This window comes from Semicossyphus pulcher, unplaced genomic scaffold, assembly GCF_022749685.1.
Source record: "Semicossyphus pulcher isolate SPU_LCO1_2020_fin unplaced genomic scaffold, fSemPul1.0.p SCAF_10, whole genome shotgun sequence".
In the NCBI taxonomy this organism is placed as follows: domain Eukaryota; kingdom Metazoa; phylum Chordata; class Actinopteri; order Labriformes; family Labridae; genus Semicossyphus; species Semicossyphus pulcher.
Window position 1 is genome coordinate 25,121,213 of NW_027211604.1, and position 20,402 is coordinate 25,141,614.

At 41.8% G+C, this 20,402-nt stretch overlaps 1 protein-coding gene across 3 annotated transcripts in view; it reads right to left on the bottom strand.

Annotated features, from left to right (window-relative positions):
- The window catches only part of camkk1a (calcium/calmodulin-dependent protein kinase kinase 1, alpha a), an 82,604-nt gene that overhangs the window by 22,461 nt on the left and 39,741 nt on the right, over positions 1-20,402 (bottom strand). For all 3 annotated transcript variants that reach the window (XM_069667955.1, XM_069667952.1, XM_069667954.1), the window contains exons 3-6: positions 17,565-17,612; positions 13,354-13,407; positions 6,023-6,074; positions 5,140-5,273 (exon numbers count right to left, since the gene is read on the bottom strand). In XM_069667955.1, the coding sequence (XP_069524056.1) occupies positions 5,140-5,273; positions 6,023-6,074; positions 13,354-13,407; positions 17,565-17,612 (288 nt within the window). The remainder of the gene's footprint in view (positions 1-5,139; positions 5,274-6,022; positions 6,075-13,353; positions 13,408-17,564; positions 17,613-20,402) is intronic.

Genomic DNA, 20,402 nt, shown 5'->3' on the forward strand with positions numbered 1-20,402 from the left:
GTGTGAAAACTGTTCAACGAATATGTAATATTTCTTCTCACAGGAATATAAAGAGCTGAGAGGATGCATTCAGGTACACCTCTTTACATCTGTACAAAAGTACTTAACAGGAACATTACGGAGTCCTTGATGTCTTGAAAGCTGTCTGATCACCTTTCCAACTTTATTTACACTCAGGTGAAGCATCTGGTAATTCTCAATAGTAGGACATCTGTAGTGGTGTAATTTAATAGACTTCACAAGGTTTGCGCAAATTCCCAACTCAGCATTCAACATTTTGCCACCTTCATGGCCGGATTAACCTGCTAAAGAGCTCTGGGGCAAACTTAGCTGTTAGCATTTAGCATAGTTCTCTGTGTTTATGTTAATCCGACACAGCCTAAAATACAGTACCAGGTAATGAATCTTAGTTTGGAGTGTTACGCTTCATCCAATCGACTGTCTAATGATGTTAGAACCTCTGGGAGAGACAGACACTTTTGTAGCGAGCGATTAGCTTAAGAGGACTCTCAGCTAATGCTGCGTTGACATGGACTCATGGCAGACGGTCGACGGCAGACAGACAACACCTTTTGCACGGCACGGGAAAAGTAAACAAACACTCTGACGGAACGGCAGGGCGGCAAAGTTTCTCTAAAACGACCACCCTCCTACCTGTACCACTCTTGGTTCAGCTACTCTGACACCCACATGAAAAACTAGAGAGAGTTCAGGTGGAGTGTTATCGCACCTCCTGCAATGTGACTATTGCACATTGTGCAACAGTGATTGTTAAACGATCTGTCGTGCAGCGAGACTCTACATTTTTAGGCCGAATCTTTAAATAAAGTTTACACTTAGTCTAAAGATTTATCCGTGGACATGGCTGCTCTTCCAGTAACATAATAGTAACAGTATCCCCCTCACAGAGCAGGAAACTGCTTCAGCAATCTTTTTTTCTTTTGATGGTTTTGATCACAGCGAGTCAACGTGGGTTTAAAAAGTACGATTTCATCAACCCAAATATCTACATATTTATGATATTGATTTGTTGAAGTAGATATTAATGTCATAACATCTCACACTGTATTTGCACTTCAACACCTCTACCTAGAAAGTTTGTTTATATTTTATATTTTTATAATATAATTATAATATACTTTTGTATAATTTCCTGACTGAAACAATGAGATCGCAGATACAAGTGGCTGAAGAGAGTTTCCTCTGCAGGGTGTCAGGGCTCAGCCTTGGAGACGGGGTAAGGAGCTAAGACACCTGGAGGGAGCTCGGAGTAGAGCCGCTTCTGCTATCGAAGGAGCCAGGTGAGGTGGTTTGAGCATCTGATTAGGATGCCTCCTGGGCGCCTCCCTGTGGAGGTTTTCCAGGAAAGTTCAACTGGGATGAGACCCCGGGACCCAGAGCTCGCTGGAGGGTGACTGGGCTAACTAGTTTAGCCTGCTGCCACTGCGACCCGACCCCGGGTAAGCAGAGGAGAATGGATGGATGGATAATTTCCTAATATATATATATATCTACTGTATGTTTAGATATTTTTCAGGTGCTGCAACGCCACAATTTCGCAGCATGGGATCAATAAAGTCCATCCATCCATCTGACTGTCTTTGTATCGGGTTACTCTCTCTAATATGATGTTATTCACTACATCCAACTTTCATTCTGTCTTTGTTTATGACATGTTTCATGTCATGAAGGCCGTTCTAATAGTCAAATGATGCTCGAAGAAGCATGAGCAGAAGCTTAGATCTCTGTACTCACTTGGTGGAACACATCCTGTCAGTTATTACTGTGCTTTAGAGAGTATACCTTCACACATGTTAAATCAGCTCTCGGGGCCCCCAGAGTTCTGGGCTCCCGGGCTGTTGCTTGTTAGGCCCAGTCAATAATCCAGCCTCGGCCAGGTAATGAAAACAGGTTTTCCCCCCAGACTACATGGTCCATGTTCTGCAAGGCACCGGCTCACAGCTCCAACAAACCACAGGACACACAGTCCATCTGGAGCATCGCTTTAAACACTACGTGCTGGTGAATTTAAATGGCCAATGTGGAGGTAAACATCACACAGTACATGGAGTACTGGAAAAACAAAGGCAGGAAATCACCTCTAAAGCAGCAGGAACACTATTTACTGATGAGACTGTAAATAAGTGAATGTTTGCTCATACTTAAATCAACACTTTTTTTTGTATTACACTTTGTTTTCTCCTTTTGTTCCACGTTAAAGCACAAAACTCAAACAGAACATGAGCTGCTGTCGAGGGCAGAGTGAAAACCATTTACAGCAGAGTAATTTTCTCTACAGCTGTCGGCTAATGCACCGACTAAGATGTTTTAAAAGGGGGTCTTGACTTATGTTGAAGCGACATTAATGGAGCTTTGCATGTCAAAGTGTCTCTCATAAAAGCTGCATGCCTGAGCAGGTATGGGGCTGGTTTCACTGTCTCTTCCCCACCATCTGTAACAAATGACCACATCCCTCTCATCAGTTGTTATCTGTTCCAGGCTGCGTCTGCTTTAATGGTTCAAAACGAGAGACAAAGTCCATTTATAATTAGATAGACTGGACTGCAGTCTCATGGGAATCAGCTGGGAAGCCATAATGAATGTGGTCCTGGCCTGAGCACAGCCTGTTTAGAGGATGAACAAAGAGAGATGGAGAGGAGTAAAGCAGGTTTTCCTCATTGCCAACATATCCCCATTATGAGAGAAGGGGGCGATAAAGTGTGTCTTTACTGCTGCAGAAAATACTTTAAACTCTTTTATATTTCTGGCACATTCTCCGCCCGAGCAAGCCAGACTTTCCTTCTGACTGCCTCCCTGAGCTTAACTCCCGACCACGACGCCGGTGCCCCCGCCATCTGGCCGAGATTGAAAAACACTCTGATGATATCGCAAGGGAGCGTCGGGCATCTTGAGTCACGTCCTCAAATGGGCTATCATTTTTCACAAACAACGCCTCTGCACAAAGTGAAAGTTTATCCATCTTTAAACTTCCCCAACTCAGTTTGAAAGCGCTGGCTGCTTGAATAAAAACATTTACAGGAAGCTTTGTTTCCCAGAATATATCAGCCAAACATCATAAAAGTCCAGAGATAGAAGTGTGATAGATGTGCTAAAGGGTAAACCTATCTCATGTTCCCCATCTGTTTCATGGCAGCAAGGCGTTTATCAGCCTCTTTTTGTCAGACAGAAAGTGACATGACATAAATACAAAGCAGCAGCCAGGGTCCACAGCAAGAAAGGCTGATTCAAGAGACAAAGATAAAGGGACATCCTCAGGATTTAAACCATGTTGTGGATGATCACATGCTCAGATTTAACAGTGATAGATGCTATTTTTCAATTAACTTTACATGCTAATAAAATGGAAATAAAGTGTAGAAAGTTCCTCACGTTAACGAGGTGTTTTTATCTGCATGTCATACATAAGACTAAAAGGTTGCAGCCATGCTAGCAGCTTAGCTTATTGCTAACCTCATCTTTTAAACATGCTTACAATGCCAATGCTAACATGTTTAGCAGGTACAATGTTTACCATGTCCAATGTATTGGTTGAGCATTAGCAAGTGCTAATATTTGCAATTTAGCAGTAAACACAAAGCACATCTATGGCTGATGGTTGTGCTCGTGTTCTCAGAGTGTGTTTACTCAGTGTTTATGGTTGTTGAAAGATAAATGTTGAAGTTATTTTAATGGATTAATTGACGCTTTATTTACTAAATGTTAAGAAGGGCGTACAATGGCTGCTTGTTATGCTAGTTTGTGTTTGTATGCTAGAGTGTGCTAAAGTTGTTAGCATTAAATATTCAAACCCTGGTTATAAACAGTGATGTAAAGTCAGCGACTGAACTGTGCCAAAGTGTTCAGTATTTAATGCACCCTCATGAGTTAGAGGGGACAGTTAATAGGTGTAATGCTTTACGTGTTAATTTACATATGTTGTAAACGTTATTTCTCTCCTCTTCCAAGACCTTAAATACAAACAAATGCAAACTCCTGCAAGTAAATATGGCAGAAAATAAACTCACTCACCTGAGAACTAGAGCTGCACGACATTGCAAAAAACATTGTGAGAACTTTTTGTTCTGCAATATTAAAGCGATTTTTTTAAAAATCAGGAAATGATGTGTTTTTATGTCCATATCAACAATTATCATCTTTTTTACTATCTGGGACTATTTTTAAAGTCTATTTCCTTCTAACAAAACAAACTCCTCTCCTACTCGTACCACACTTGGTTCACTGACTCAGACACCTGCATGAAAAAGTAGAGCTCAGGTAGAGCGACACGGTTTCTTTATAACATCAATACAAACAGACTTGTGGGCTGCAGTTGTGTTATTTATACAGTATGACCACTACCATTTCTAACAAGTTGAAATGTATGTTTAACCAGCGTGATCAGCTCAGTGACGGTAACTTTATGAAACGAAAGCTCACAGGCAGCCTCCCACCGTGTGTGAGCTGCAGGGGGAGCAGCTAAAAGTAACACTCCGCTGCATGTTCCTGCTCCATGAACGTCCCGTCCGTTTATGTGGCCACAGTGGTAACGAGCACCGGGACGAGGTGCTGTTGATAACGGGAATACTTTCACTTATAAGCCACCTCGCGCAACGGAGCATCTGCCTCGACCAGCCTGCTAAAATGATCAGTGACAGCAGCAGTGTCGCGTCCTTGTTTTCGGGCAGGTGACACACAGACTGCAGCTCAGCGGTCAGTTCACTGTGCTCTCATAAAGGGCTGCGATAATGTGATGTCAGACGGACTTTGTTGTAGATTAGTGATGGGGAAAGAGAAACTGGAGAGTTTTTGTTTTGCACCGAGAAACAATAAAGTAGCAGCTTGACGTGTTTCACTTAATTTGCGTCACTATCGCACGTCCTGCGATGTGACTATTGCACATGCGCACATCGCTTTTTCAATCATTAAACGATATATCGCACGGCCATACAGTGAACCCCCCTTCTTTTGCATCCCAGTAACCACTGACTGATGCATAAACAAGCAAACTAGAACTGCCAAACCTTAATTGACCAATTTCCAGATAAATGTTAGTAACAACAACAGGACGCTTGCGCTGGTCAGTTTCTCAATGCAAAAGCAGAAACTGTTTTGTGTTCGGGAAGATAGAGATGGTCTCACCTCCACCAGCTTGACTATGTTGACATGGTCCAGTTTTTTAAGGATGGCGATCTCCTGGTAGACCCTCTCCAGGGGTCCTAAGATTTTGGGCTGCTCTCCTTGGGCTGCTTTGGGTCCTCTTGGAGGTGGGCGACCTGCAGAGCGTGAGACAAACCCAACACATTTCTTTACATATTCATCATTCTTCTTTAATTCTTTAAAACAAGAGCTCATTAAAATACAGACATAGGGCTACAACTGAATGACGTGCAAACTGAACTTAAGCTTAAATTTAAGTGTCGAGGACCATGATCAAGCATCCTCCACCCCCCCTCCATCACCGCCCAAACCACAGGCCTGCTGCTCTTTCATACATTTAACTGAGAGTCGACCATGTACCACTGTATGTGTAACAGCTTATAAAGAAAAGGCAGACTTTGTCACTGCTGTTCCTCTCTGCTCATTCTCTCTTTTATCATAGCTTTAAAATCTGTTCTGCTTCACGTAACCACTCATGTCTGCAACGAGCTGCAATCCAGCGCGGATGATTTAACTTCCGTTGTTGCAGAACATGTTGCTGTCATTTAAACACGGTGCAGCGTCACGGCCGTGTTTGTAATAGTGATTATGTTACTTCCTAGTTAACAGCCTTTGTAAACAGTCAGACGGACAGTTAACTCTGTGTTTGTGTGTGTGTGTGTGTGTGTGTGTGTGTGTGTGTGTGTGTGTAAACTAAATATTTTTCATCCAATTGTCCAGTTTCTCTGTGGCTTATCTCCACATCTCATGTCTTATTTACTTTACTTTACTGTTTTGTTTCATCACATTTGTTCTATTGAAGCTGATTCTTGATTTATTTTTCACCATTTTCTGGTTCAAACAGAATAAACAGAAAAGGACTTACGAGGAAAGCCACACTGCTTCATTAACTTCTTCTTGGACACCACCTTCATGGCCTGGGGAAGCGACAAATGATTCAGGTTACAGAGTTCACACACAGAAAGCCTCAGACATGAGGTGAAGTCTAAAGAACCATCCGTCAATGCTAATAACTTCTGTGACCTTCAAAAAGGTATAGCAATAAAACTAAATTAACTTTCAGCTAACATGTAAATGTTCATTAAAGCTCCTGTGAGGAACTTTTTCTTTGTGCTGATTTTGGCGCCCCCTGTGGACAAAGCCGTACCTCCTATCTCTTTGCTGATTTTGTCCTGTTCATGCTTAAGTGGTGGTCACTTTTAATTTTAAACAAAGGCAGCGTGCAGTTCATTTCTCTTCGTCTGACACCTACCCCCCCACCAGCATTTTCAGACATTAAAAATAACTCTATAGAAATAATCAATCTTGTCTCTGATGGTCTGGTTTGCTTTTGTAGCTCATATGGAGTCATCAGAATTAATTTCAGTCTGTTTCATAACCAGTAAAAAACTTCTCACAGGAGCTTTAAATACAAACAATAATACAGATTTAACAGGAAACATCACTGCTTCAAACTTTCACCAAAATTCTTCCACATCTTTTCATCAAAGCGAGACAGTTTAGCGTTTATTAAGTTATTTTTGTTATTATGTAAAAGCCAGAGAGAGATTCAAAAAGGTTGGTCTGAGGAAACTCAACTTCTCATGTAAAAGAGACTCTACAGGTTTTTTTGTTTTTAAAGTTTATTTTTTGTCCAGTTTTGCCTTTATTGATAGAACAGCTGAAGAGAGATGGGAAAAATTGGGAGAAGAGAGTGGGGGGATGACATGCAGCGAGGGAGTCGAGCCTCCAGCCCCTGGGGTGTCCGCTCTACCCACCGAGCTGATTAACTGATCTCTAATTCATCATCTGGTGAAACATTTTCTACATCAACACTGCAGTTAGTTCTTACGATGTACAGGTCAGCAGTCGCTTTAGATAACTGCAGTCTTCATGGCTATGACTGTACCAGAACCAGGTTTGGCAAATAAGCAAATCTCCCTCGTGTACACAGTTCCCGTGGTGTGCTGCCTGTGTGTGTGTGCGTAGACCTGTGGGAGGTTGACTCAGCAACACAGTCATCAATCAGTTAAAAATTGTCGAGCGATTTTGAGAATTATACAGTTTTTCGGTTGTTCAGTTCATGTCACCATACGGACGCTCAGACAGATACATTATTCATGACCTGATCAGAGTTCGTTACACAATCTGGGCCTGATGGACGAGCTCGGCGGAGAGCTGCCATCTCAGAGCGCAGACGGTTTAGGTAGGTGGAAGTGCGTCAGCGCTGTTGCACTTCTAGCAAATGTACAAATATGAAACTCGTAGTGACTATAATTTACTACTGAACAAAGCATGGCAACAACTCTAGAAAAAATTAAAGATAAAAAGGAAAGTTCAGTGAAAGAGGAGGTACTGGGGAGTGTGTTGATCAAAGGCAGTCAGAAGCTTGACAGCAGCTACTGAAGGCTGAACATGAAAATCACATTATTGTTCCCTCAGTGTGCCGATGTGTCTTTTCTGAAACCTTCAGCACTCTAATCTGTAGATAAATAACTCTTTCAAGTAAACAAGGTTCTGCTCTGTGTCTCCAGTTTGCTGAGAGATGAAAATGTTTGTTCAAGAAGTAAAGCTTTCGTGAGCTAACCTTTGCTGAGTGTTGACTAAAAGACGGTATTAACCTTCTAAAGGTCTCTTCTTCCTTTAATCAGATCTTGTATGTCAGTGAGTTTGCAGTAGTTTGAGTAACATAGAAATGCTCCACGTACGGGAAAAATTAACCACAACTTGCAATTAGCTTTTGACCCCTTGTGCATGCACAAAACAGGTCCTCAGTACTGACAGACAGCATTTAAAGAAAGAAACTTTTAAGTAGCAATCAGGGAAAAAATAACCACCTGTCAAATACAGAGTGAGTGCTGGCTGTGACAGGTAAAAATAAAACAAATGTTTTTTTCTTTGATTAAAGATGTTCATGTAAATAAATGTCTGTAAGTCTCTATCTATCGCTGAATGAGGTAACACAATGGTGACTGAGCCTACTGATGAAAGCCTTTGCATTTGCAGTTTATAATATTATTATGGACTGGGGCGTTTTCCATCAGCCAGCAGTGGTTGGTCTGCCAGAGAGGGTAGGTGGAGCTAAGCGGCTGCTTTTCCGCTCTCTGCAAGTGTTGCGAGTAAATAGTAATCTACTGTGGCTGAACAAACAAAGAAAAGATGGATGACTACAGATACAACTTCAACAAGAAGTGAAAATCCAAAGAAAAAGAAACAAACTCGACGCTCAGATGAAGCAAACAGTCTGAAAAGGAAAGCGTCACCTCTGACAGTGGATGGTAAGAAAAAACTGTTATTTAATTGTTTTCAAATTGTGTTTTTCACTGTTGACATGTTATTTCATTTTATAATTTCCCGCTGCATGACAACATCTGACAAAGGGACTGCTGATGAAAACTAGCCCTTCAGCTCACTCGGGCACTTTCATTTTTGTCGCATAATGTTGTCGGTTTTCAAATAATCAAAGACATACATTTCTGACGCTGCCTCGAAATGAATTTAAGCTACCGCAGTAAACAGGAAACATGAGGGTGATACCAACGAAATGAAATCACACACGGTCGCTCTGATTACATGCTGCATCGTTTACTGGGAATCCTTTTGTGTAATGGACACAGTGGAGTCACCAACGACACTATCAAAAAGGGAAAGGCTCACGCTGAACAGAAATTATAGCAGTAACAGAAAGGGCTGCAACTTTATGAGGTTTACATTGTGCTTTAGTGGTTCATATAAGTCATCTCATTTCCACTAATTGACACAGTGATATTAGGCCATACTAGGCCACACAGTGATACTAGGGCTTTTGGGACCCTTGTTGCACTGGAGCACAGGGGCTGTTAGTAATCCAGCAGAGGATGACAGAAGCAACAAAACAAATATTTGAGGGATTCTGAGAGCAAATGCAATTTACTGTCTTGTTACTGCAAAGAAAAATGAAGGAGAGAAAAACAAACGTCCGAGAACACTGCTCACATCCACAGCTGCTGGAGGTGACTTGGACAGACAGACGCTTATAAATCAAATGAAAGAAAAGTCTCTGCTTCTTCTAAGAACTAATATCTGCTTATAATTAATATTTGAAATGAGTTGTAATGGCTGATGCAGGAATAAGGTTTACTCCGGCCCCCTGATGCTGATAAACAGCCTGATTGATTGGTGATGGAGCCTGATCAAATAGTGAGCACTGTACTTAGACTGCGTTCCAGACAACTGGGAAGTCGAGAACTTCCCAGTAGAAATTTCCGTATTTCGATGGTGAAGTCACAAGTAGGAACTCTGACTTTGAATGGCGTTCAAGAGCAACTTTTTCCAGTCAGAGGTCGGTAAAATGTTGCGTACCAGAAGTTCAGAAGTCAGAAATTTCTACTGGGAAGTTCTTGAGTTCCCAGTTGAACACAGAATTATACGACACAACAAACATGCAGGACAATGTTTACAAGCTGACGATGTGCTGGATGATAAAACCTGGTTTACATTTACTTTGACAAGAAAACATTGGTTAAAGTTAGACATCATATTATTGTAGTTTTATTCGCTGGTTGTCTTCAAACTGAGGACTGCTGCTTCTTTTAACATAAATATCCACCTCTGTTTTCTTCATAACGTCTTTAACAAGGCTGAGACCTGAAACAAGTTCAGAGTGACACTGCAGTCATTTCTTATCACAATATTGACCGACTTATTACATCATTTTTCTTATATTAAAGTCCAGTAGAAGAACCACATGGTGCAAAGTCGAGTGTTTTCGTGTCCTCTAACAAGTGCACTACTTTCAGCCAGACAGATGCTTTGAGCAATGTTCTGCTGGGACACCTTGGGTCCTGCCATTCATTACTTTAACACGTAGCACCTACCTAAACATTGCTGCAGACCAAGTACAGCCCTTCATGGAAACAGTATTCCCTAATGGCAGTGGCCTCTCTCAGCAGGATGATGCGCCCTGCCACACTGCAGACATGGTTCAGGAATGGTTTGAGGAACACGATGAGTTCAAGGTGTTGACTCCAGATTCCACAGATCTCAATCCAATGGAGCGTCCGTGGGATGTGCTGGACGAACAAGACCGATCCATGGAGGCCCCACCTCGCAGCTTACAGGACTTAAAGGATCTGCTGCTCACGTCTTGGTGCCAGATACCTCAGCACACCTGCAGAGGTCTGGTGGAGTCCATGCCTCATGACATGACGCACCTTCTGTATGAAACTTTACTCATGTGACTAATGTACTTTTTTTTCACCCAAACCATGATCTGTCACTGAACCTGAACAGGAACTCTTCCTGCCCCAGTCTTAAAAAGCTTAGAGCGTTTTCACAACGTTAACAATTTTATTACTGTTACCATGACGACTATGATCACCTGACTATGGAGACGAAGTTTGACAGCGTTAAGCTGACATGAAAGCAGCCTAAAATGTGTCAACGTGACGTGTGAAATTACCTTTAAAGTGCGGTGCTTTTCATACACCATTAAATGGGTTAACACTGAAACCAGGTGAATGCAGAGTTTCCAGAAGCCTCTTCTGTTCACATATTTTCCCTCCTGTGTGTTTTATCTGTGTGTGCCGTGATATTTGTGCACACTGTACGTGGGCTCAGGCTGCAGATGCTCCGCATGCAAGAATCCATTTAGTCTGAAACCAACTCAGATTAGCAGGAAATAGAATCACCCATCCATACAGCCATTACTCTTCTCCTCCTCTTTGATATTTCAGATGTGTCTGTCATGAGCCTGCGGTAACCTGCAGTCTGTCCGCGAAGGTTACATTCTTCAGCATCGTCAACAATCAGCATCAAATACAAGAAAGCTTCCACAAAAGACTAGAACACTGAATGTGCACACATGCAGAGTGAACATGGAGTTTATAGACTCTGCACACACTGAGATAGTGGACCAGACAGATTAAAGAAAACAATTTATTGGACATATCTTAATCCATGTATGTCATGTGGAGGATTGTGTCGATTCAGAGCGATTCTGGGAAAAATAGAAAATCTCTGAGGCTCTGTTTTCGGACGGATGCTCTCATACAGCAAAAATGTCCCCTGGAAAACATGTTCACATACAGTACTAACGAACGGTGGAAAAAACTGTGCCAACATGACATTTATGTTATTTATTTATTTATTCCCAAAATCGGTTTTCATTATACTTTGATGCATTTTGTTTGAATCAAAACTTTTATGCCTCAAACAATATTTAGATTATATTTAGATTTCCAGGAAGGTTTTTTGTTTTAAAATGTGCATATAAACAGAGGTAAATGCACTAAAGGAGCATAAGGCTGTATTCACACATACATCTCAACTAGGGGCTGTACAAGCACTCAGTGCTGTTACAGAATGAATGTTACAGCAGCATTCAAACCTTCATGAGCCAAGATCTAAAAATTAAGACTGTTTTTATAGTTTTACTCACAGCCAATCACATAAAGCTTTTTAAAGGGGACATATTTTAGCTCTGCAATCAATTTTCTATTATTCTAATGTGTTTTTAAAACACTGGTAAAGTTTGTTTCCTTTTAAAAGTTTTATACATATTTTAATGTCATTATTTTTCGGAGCCTCTCCTTCCTCCTAAAACGAACAAGCTGTTTTGCCATTCAAAGGTCAGACCTTAACCATGATTGGCTGACAGTATTTGGGGTGACCGCGTAGCCCCTCCCCCACATGTGCGATCCCACGTGGGGGAGCAGCGTCACTCCAAAGTCATAGGCTGCTCTAGCTGCTCTATTCGGCCTTATATGTACGAGCCAGAATCACCAGGAGGTATCGGAATGGTTTAAAACTTGACAACGACTTGACTACAAGCTCGTGCAAGAAGGCAGCCGGAGGTGAACGACGGTGAATGACGATTGGTCGATTTCAGTGAAAGCAAGGTTCTACGTAGAAACCTGCAGCTGTTCCGAACGGCCCGTTTCGGAGGCGACCTTTTTAAAAATGTGATGTAAATGTAAAATGTAAAAATGTGAAACAGATGCAGTTTTCAGTTTCTCACTGTGAACAATAAACACCTAAAAATGTGAAACCAATGAAAATATGAGAATATCCATTCAAAAGATATGGCCCCTTTAAATCAGTGAGACGTGTGATTGGCCAACCATTGCAGCAGCTGTAACCCCACAAACCATCGTGTGGTGAAGTCAGGCGTGGTGTGTTTGATGGAGTCCTCTCAGCAAGGGGAAATGCCACCAGAACAAGCAGATGTATGGCTCAACAAAAAAACCCTGCCAAGTGATGAAATATATACAGAATGTAAAACTCCAGCGGACGATTGTAGTTTAAGTTAATGTCCACGTCTATTTTCCAATATTAACCCAAGACACAGAACTTTCTCTCACCTTAACCTTTCACCTTAAAGTGTAAGTTGGTCTAACATACAAAACAATCATCAGTTCGTTTAAAGCAAATGTGTTAAGAACACATTCAGTGAACACTCACTGGTGTGTTCAGTGTCAGCTCGATAACAAAGCGTCAGGGTTGTGCTGCCTGTTGGAGCAGCTCTGCAGGTCGGCTTTATTAAAGCTGCATGTCATTATTCCCCTGCAGAGGGTGAATACTCTGCTGTTGTAACATTTCCCATCATCCTATAGGTCTCTCCCGTGTCCTCATAGGCTCCTTTGTTTACTTTCTGTATCAGCCTGTTTTAATACTGCATTGTGTTCGTCTCCTGCTGGCTCTAGTTCAGAAGCACATCTTAAAACCAACCGGAGTTGGCAGCTTATGTCGTCGTGACTCATCCAAACACTCTCGCTGTTGTTACTGTACAGGGCAGCTTAGTTATGTTCAAACATAAAATCAGCTTACATTCGGAGGGGCTGAGTTTACCGAGCTGCTGCAGGAACAAATCACCTTGATGGAAACTGTAATGACCTCCTCTCAGCGTGCCGGCTCGTACCCAGACTCTCCCCGGTGAACTGACCTCAAAGCAGCCCTGCACAAGGAATCAGCAGCAGCGCGGCTTTGAAGATAGATAATAAAGTCTCGGACGCACTTTCAGAGGCGCTAGGAGTCATTTTAATTTCCAACTTTATCCCGAGGAGACTGATGCAATTTGAGGGGATATAACTGGCAACTTGAAAAAGAAAAATCAATCGAGCTGTTGAGAGGCTGCAAAGCTTTTCTGTGGAGACAATAGAGGCTGGATGCTGCGTGACAGAGCGACTGCAGCTCAGTTAGTAATCAGAAAGAAAGAGAAAAGTGATTGCAGGGACTTACGTAATGTTTGTCATCATCCTCATTGTAGGCAAGTTTGACCACGCCGTAGGAGCCCTGCAGTGCAACAACAAAGACATTCAGTTTTAGCAGTGATTACTTGTTCACTTGTTGGAAGGCAGACTGATTAATGTAACACGTTTCAAACACAGAGGCAGTTTCAAGTGTTTTTATGGGCAAAGAAAAGCATTTAAAACGAGTGATAGAAACCACAATCTAACAATGAATGACATTAAACAATAAATCAGAGAATATGAGATCAAAACAACTGTTAAAAATGAGATTTAATGATAAAGAATCGGTTAAATAAAGTTGCAGTGCAGTAATGAGTTAAGCTCGTCTAAAAGCAGCAGTTTAGTTTGACTCAAGGAACTACCAGCTCACTGTGTCCTAACACATCTAAGGGCCCTACAGGGTTGAGATTCTTCACAGAGATCAGAGAGGCGTTTTGGTCCGAAATGATTGAGCGGTTTATAAACTCGCAGCAGCTCTTCAAAGTCTCTTTATATGAAAGTAGATGCCAGCGTAAAGATGAGGTTGGTTCTCTTTAGATCTCTGAGCAGAAATTGTTTGATGGTCGTACTTGGAAAAACATATAAGAAATTATTACAGTGGTCCATCCTGCTGGAAATTAAGGCATGAATGAGTTTCTTTAAATCTTGTCTGGATCTGAATTTCTTAATCTTGCTATTAGTTTGATGAAAGCTAATTAAGCGTAACGGTTTCGAGATGGTGTAACTGATATCCCCCTCCAGGGCAGATATAACCCTGAAGTGTGGCTGCTCTGTAACCTCTGACCTAGGCTTCGAACAAGTCTCTTTCAATCTACAAGCAAACCCACTCAGCTAATTACCAGCCCGTTGCATTACTTATTTCAGGCCTATAATGTCAATCTCTCTTACGGCCGAATGACAACAGAAAATGTGTGTGCAGTAGGTGTCAGGGGACTGAATGTACTTCATGATAAAACCTTCATGCAGCCCACTCTGAGAATGAGGACGCGCGCCCAGTTGTAAGGGCAGCCCCGGAGCTCTGTGCCCGAACCTTTTGGAAAAATTTCTAATAAACCAAAGTCTGCACAAATCACATTTTTATTCTTATCATTTGCTGCCAACTCTGACATCACTTTGAATTCAAGCAACAATGCAGCAATGAGACAACAGACTACTCGAGCAATAACGATAAAAATGCAAAATCAAAACTTAAGATTACTTAAACAAATTGGTTGAGTGTCAGCCTATCCCAAGGGGGAACATCTCTCACCTTACAGAGGGGGCTAGATGACGTCAGAGACCAGCAACAAGAGGACTTTGGTTGGAGAGTATAAAATACTCCACTTTTAGTGGGTAGGTTTAACAATCGGTAAAGTCTCACAAGTCAACAAAGATCAACAAGAAACTGAAAACTCCAAAAAAAAAGTCCCAAGCAACAAAATCTAAGACGGCTCCAGAAGCAAGGAGCCCCTTCTTCTTCTGCCCTTCTTCCCTGGCTAGTTCTCCAAGCTTTTCTTTTATCCTCTTGGTGACCGGACGGCCCCCGAGGAGAACCACGTTCAGCTAACATTCTGTAGCAAGTCATTAGTAAATCAACATTGATGACAAAAATCAATGAAGAAATTAGTTGCCAACAAATTTAATTGTCAATAATTAGTCGGTTACGTCATCACGCATGTTCTTCATGCAATGCGTGGACATAACATCAGCTGAGAGTTGTGCATGCAAAACAGCAACCATGAAGCGACAGGTAAACAAAATATAGCAACATGGCGGTGGCTGATGCAACACCATCGTGTCCTAAAAACTTCTAGAGTCTGGAAGCTTTTCACCCTCAACGCTGCAGAGAAAAGGGTCGCCTGCAGGATTTGTAAAGCGGACCTCGCTTATCATGAGAGCACATCTGTATTGTGCGAGCATTTGAACTGAAGGCAGAACACAGATCGATGAGCAGCTACTCGGCTAGCTAGCATTAGCTATCTATAGACAGAGTTGTACTGGCTTTTCACATTAATATAACTCTGTAGCGCTGTAGGAAGAACCTGACGCATCTCTCACTCGTTTCTGTGACATTAAATTTAACAGTCCAAACTTTTCTCTCATTTACATTTTCAGGCCCTCACCTTAAACCTTCTTTCTCTCCTTCTCATCTCTCGTTCTTCCTCTCTTTGTCTCTCTCTTGTATCAGTAGGAGCCAAATCAGCAGGGTAGTTCATTAAAAGACCTGTTTTTAAATTGAGAACTCATAAAAGCAATTGTGCGATTAATTATCAGATTAGTCGATTAATCGCGACAAGTCGATTGAAAATAGTCGTTAGTTGCAGCCCGAGAAACAAGTCTCTTAAAACACAAAGATTTCTAACTTCAGTTCAACTTAACAGCTCTGAAATGAAGCTGAGCAAACACAACTCAACATACAAAATAATAAAATAATTAATCTAATGAAACCTGATCGTATTCAGCTTTCACTTTCTCTAAACCTTGTTAGAGTGCACAGCTACACATTATTCAATCATAAATCAGTGCTATAGCTCGGTTTGGTGGCTGAGCTCAACTTTAAAACAAACTGGGTCATCATCAGAACTGCTCAGGGATTTTGTTCAGATTCCTAAAGCATCACTTTGTGAACAGACGGCAGCGCCATACTGACAGAGTGTTTGAAGGCAGCACAATTTCCACTCAAACACAACATTTTTATTCTTTGGCAGCAGGGAATGGCTCCTCCTACACACACACACACACACACACACACACAGAGAGAGCTCCAGGATGTGTGTTTTCCATCACAGTACTATTTTTCTCCTTTGTCTTACGGACTGACAAAATCCTCTCGTTGGCTTTAGTCAGTACACATAAGAGCTTAAATTCTTCCAAATGTAGGTTAGGAAAGTTTTACAGATATCACAACGATGGCTTTACTTTAACTTTTACATAATTCTCGTGTCCCCTCCGGATGATTCTCAGTGTTTCATGTGAACGCCCACCTTTCTGTGTTTGTAAAAGAGACAGTTTCAAGCCACAAGCCTCGTTTAGGCCACAAAATTATTTGAAATCTGAACGAATTTTTTCTTACTTTACTTTTATTTTCACAACTTTAATATGAAAAGTCTTCTGCCAATAAAACTCGCACTAATACCTTGCCTATTTTTAATTTCTGTTTAGCTGCCACAGTTAATTCCCCCAAGTGTTCACAATCTTCAAGCGCCATTTTCAGAAATGCTAAGCTATCGTAGCTCTGGTGTGCCGTCAGATTTAGCATTGAGACATGTTGCTGCTCAGTGTGTCTTGTCTGACTATTAAAATATTGTAGTTTAAAGTCTACCTGTATCCTTCCAAACAATGAAACTGCATTTTTTTGCTCTTTTAATCTTATTTTCTCCCCACAAGACTCGTTTTTGTTGGACTATCTTGTTAGCCATGTTGTGCTAGCAGCATAGCTTTCTGGAGTGCATTGTTGGTCTGTTAGCCGTTTCTTTCAACCCTCAGTTCAGATTAAATATCTTTATTGGAGGAATAGTAGACATTTATATTCCTAAGAGGATCTATCTAAAGTTTGATGGACCAAAAAGTTGACATTCCCATCAGTTTCAGCTTTACATTGTGTTTAAAGCTAATTAGCAAATGTTTAGACGCTAACATGCTAAAATAAGACAGACATGGACATTATAAACATTACCTGCTTAACACCAACATTTTAGCATTGTCTTTGCGAACATGATAGCATGCTGACATTAGCTTATCAAAGCTGCTGTAGCTAGCTTCAGCCTCACAGAGCTGTTAGCATGACTGTAGCCTCGGTCTTGTTTCATACGAGGGTTATGGTGAGGTTTACTGTATTTCTATAACAGGTATAAAGGAAGATGCAGCAAATAATGTTACTAAATAAAACAATTAACATTACTAAACAGTATTGAGCTAGCTATAAGTCAGGTGTGTGTAGCTAAAGCTAACCATACAGTGGTTGGATAAGGTGTGTTCATCCTGCAAGTCTGAAAACACTAAACTGTCTCTATCAGATGGTACTTTCTTGTAAAATGTAAGAATCTACAGGCCCTACAATAAAGACAACTCACACTCAGTCTCTGTGTGCACATGCTGGGAATGATTTTAGTGTCCGTTTTCCTCCTAACAGTTAAATTGAGTGGAGGTTTAATCTTCTCTGCTGCTATTTTCCCACTCCAAATTAAACAGACTCGGTCGGCGGAAAACAGACAAACTCACCTTTCCAATCTCGCTCTTCAGCTTGTACTGGTTCAGCTGGATGCAGTCCTGTGAGAGGGAGAGACAAGAAGGAATACATCATCAACATCAGCTCAACACACATCACAGAAGCTTCTTCTAGAGCTGGGGATGTCAATCCAAACACACTACTGGGTTCGACTTTCATGTTCAACATTTTTTAAGCATTTTGAACACATTGAGTCTTTATTACTCAGTTTATTTCTTAGGGACAGTGCATAATAAATACTACTGTTAATATCTAGAGCATGTTAACAATCTCATCATCTCCCACAGACTGTATAAAAAGATGGACGACATGACAGCTCCCTAAAAGTGAAGCCAAACCCTCTCTATCGCCCCCTGCTGACTGACTGCAGTATAGGTCATAAAGCCCGCCTCCTCCATGTTAACAGATGGGACATGAGTCAAACTATAAAATCTAAATACACGTCAAAAACATTTTTCTCAAACATGGTTTCTGTCATTATAGTTAGTTCTTTTCATGCTGATTTATGTCCAAGTGTTCATTTTTCTGACAAGTTTACTTTTAATTAGTCATCTGATGCTGTAAAAAGGATGATTGACAGCTCTGTTGACAAATTCGGCTCCTGCAGCCGATCTGTTCCCGAGCACCAGAGAAGAGGAGGAACATCGAGAGGAGATGTAACTAACACTAACACGACAGTCATCGCACTTTCCATATCTATGAAGGTCTGCTTCAGACCCTCTCGGTAAGTTAAATGTGTTTTGGGTAGCTGAAGGGGCGGGACGTTAGTACCGCGGCTCCACCGGCCGATCTCTACTGCGCAGACTCTGGATCCAAATGTCCAAGATGGCGGCATCTGCTCCTGGAGTATGTTAGCTTCCTTTTGGTACGAGAGGAGGTGGAGACGCGTCGTCCATCTTTATATACAGTCATTTATATCTCCTTATTGATTTGATACAATAGGGGGACCTATGTAAGTTTTATTTGTTGTATCTGTGTCAAATGTTCAATGTTGTCCTGGGTGAACATGTTAAAATGATGTTGATGTTGTACTCCTTGACAGCAATCACTCTCTCCACTCAGGTTCAACAGATTTTTACCATTAAAACAGCCTTTGAAACAATCATCTTCCTTTGTTCTTTGGCAAATTGAAAATATTCAAAAAGATAGACATTAGTGATGATCCGGCTTTCATCATCTAAAGCAGAGAAAAACAGCAGCATCTCTGGAACAGAACGTCCCCGCTGTGTGTGTTTGTGTGCGCATGTGTCGAAAGTCATTTATTGCTGAGATGTATGTAACGATGCAGCCTGTAGTTTCTGTTTACTGTCTGCAAATCCATTAGAGGGCTGCTGCTTAAATGGCTGATTTGCAGTTCCATAGCAACTGCCCGCTACGGTGCAGAGTCAGCCAGGGGCACGTCGGAGGAGAGACGACCACAGCTGGGCAGAGAGACAGAGACAGAGAGAGAGGGAGAGTTGGAGGGTGAGGGGAGAGTTATTTAAAAGGGACAGAAAAGTCATGAAGTGAGCCGTGATGTAAGTGTGAAGGAGAAGGATTGAAAGCAGTTCTCTCATTAGCGTAAAGGGGGCGTTAGCTCATGTGCTAAAGCCGGGCCGCTGCCTGAGGCATGGTGAGGCTGAGAGGAGGCTGTGGATATATCAAAACAGAAAGTGCTGCACCAACTCGCAGGACAGGACTCCACTCACCAGCAGGCAGAGTATTTTAGAAGACGTGGCATTATATAGTCTCTTACATAATCTCCTGGTTATGTAGCTTGTTCTGAACATTTCTCTTGGTGCTGCAGGGGGACGCGCTGTAGGAAATGATGCTGTGAAGCACTGTGGGCAGGGATTAAAACAAAGGGTTAAAGATGGAAAAGTAGATGGGGTTTTATTTTAAAGGTGAAGCAAGCAGTGGAATTTAAAAGAGGATTTCTTTGATTGGACGGAGGGGGATAAAAAGAAGAGAAAATAGGGCGGCGGAGGATAAAGGGAAAGTCAAATGAGGAGAGTCAAAAGAAAAGAACAGTGAGAGGGATTTTCTGAGAGGACTTCTACTGCGATCAGTTTCCCCGCACATGCTCAGTGGGCGCTGCACTGCAGTTAATACTCTGTCAGGACTAATGGATACAGAGGGCCGTGCAGAAAGCCTTAAATACATCTGCCTCTCACGCACACGCTCAAATGCTTCAGTGGGCCTCAGTAAATCTTTAGAGGGCTCTTACGGTCGACTTTTACATTTGCACTGCAGCCCCCCTGAATGCAACATCTCTCCTCATCCGGCTTGCTCTGTCCTCCAGTATGTGTGATCTGCACCAAACTCTCCGTCCAGTCGATATCAGTGCATAACAAATAAATCACTGCCACCGTGCCATTCAAAATCAATACCCATGCATTTTATATTCATAATAAGTAATGAGCACGCCGGCCTGTGGAGGTATGTAATAAAAGAGGGGACTTGTGTTTGATGGTATTTAAAGCCTGTAACTTAAATTATTTCCTCACCCTGTCATTGTAAATCCACGGTGATGGATGGCACTGTGCCTGCAGGAAAATGAGATCCTTGCAGAACAAGATGGTTTGTTCTGTTTTGTATCATTTGTTCAAATCAGGGTTGTTCCTGCGTCTCATCACGTCTAGACGATTGAGACTCTCTGTAACCAGAGGCTCAGCTTCTTACTGACATCACTTCACTCCAATCCTGGACCCCCCACATTAGCTTCCCATTCGTTTCAGTATCGATTAGAAGATTTTACTGATCACTTTTAAAGCACGTATGGGTCTGGCTCTAAGCATCACAGCAGAATGGTTAACACCCTATCAGCCTGCAGCCTTAGGTCCTCAGGCCCG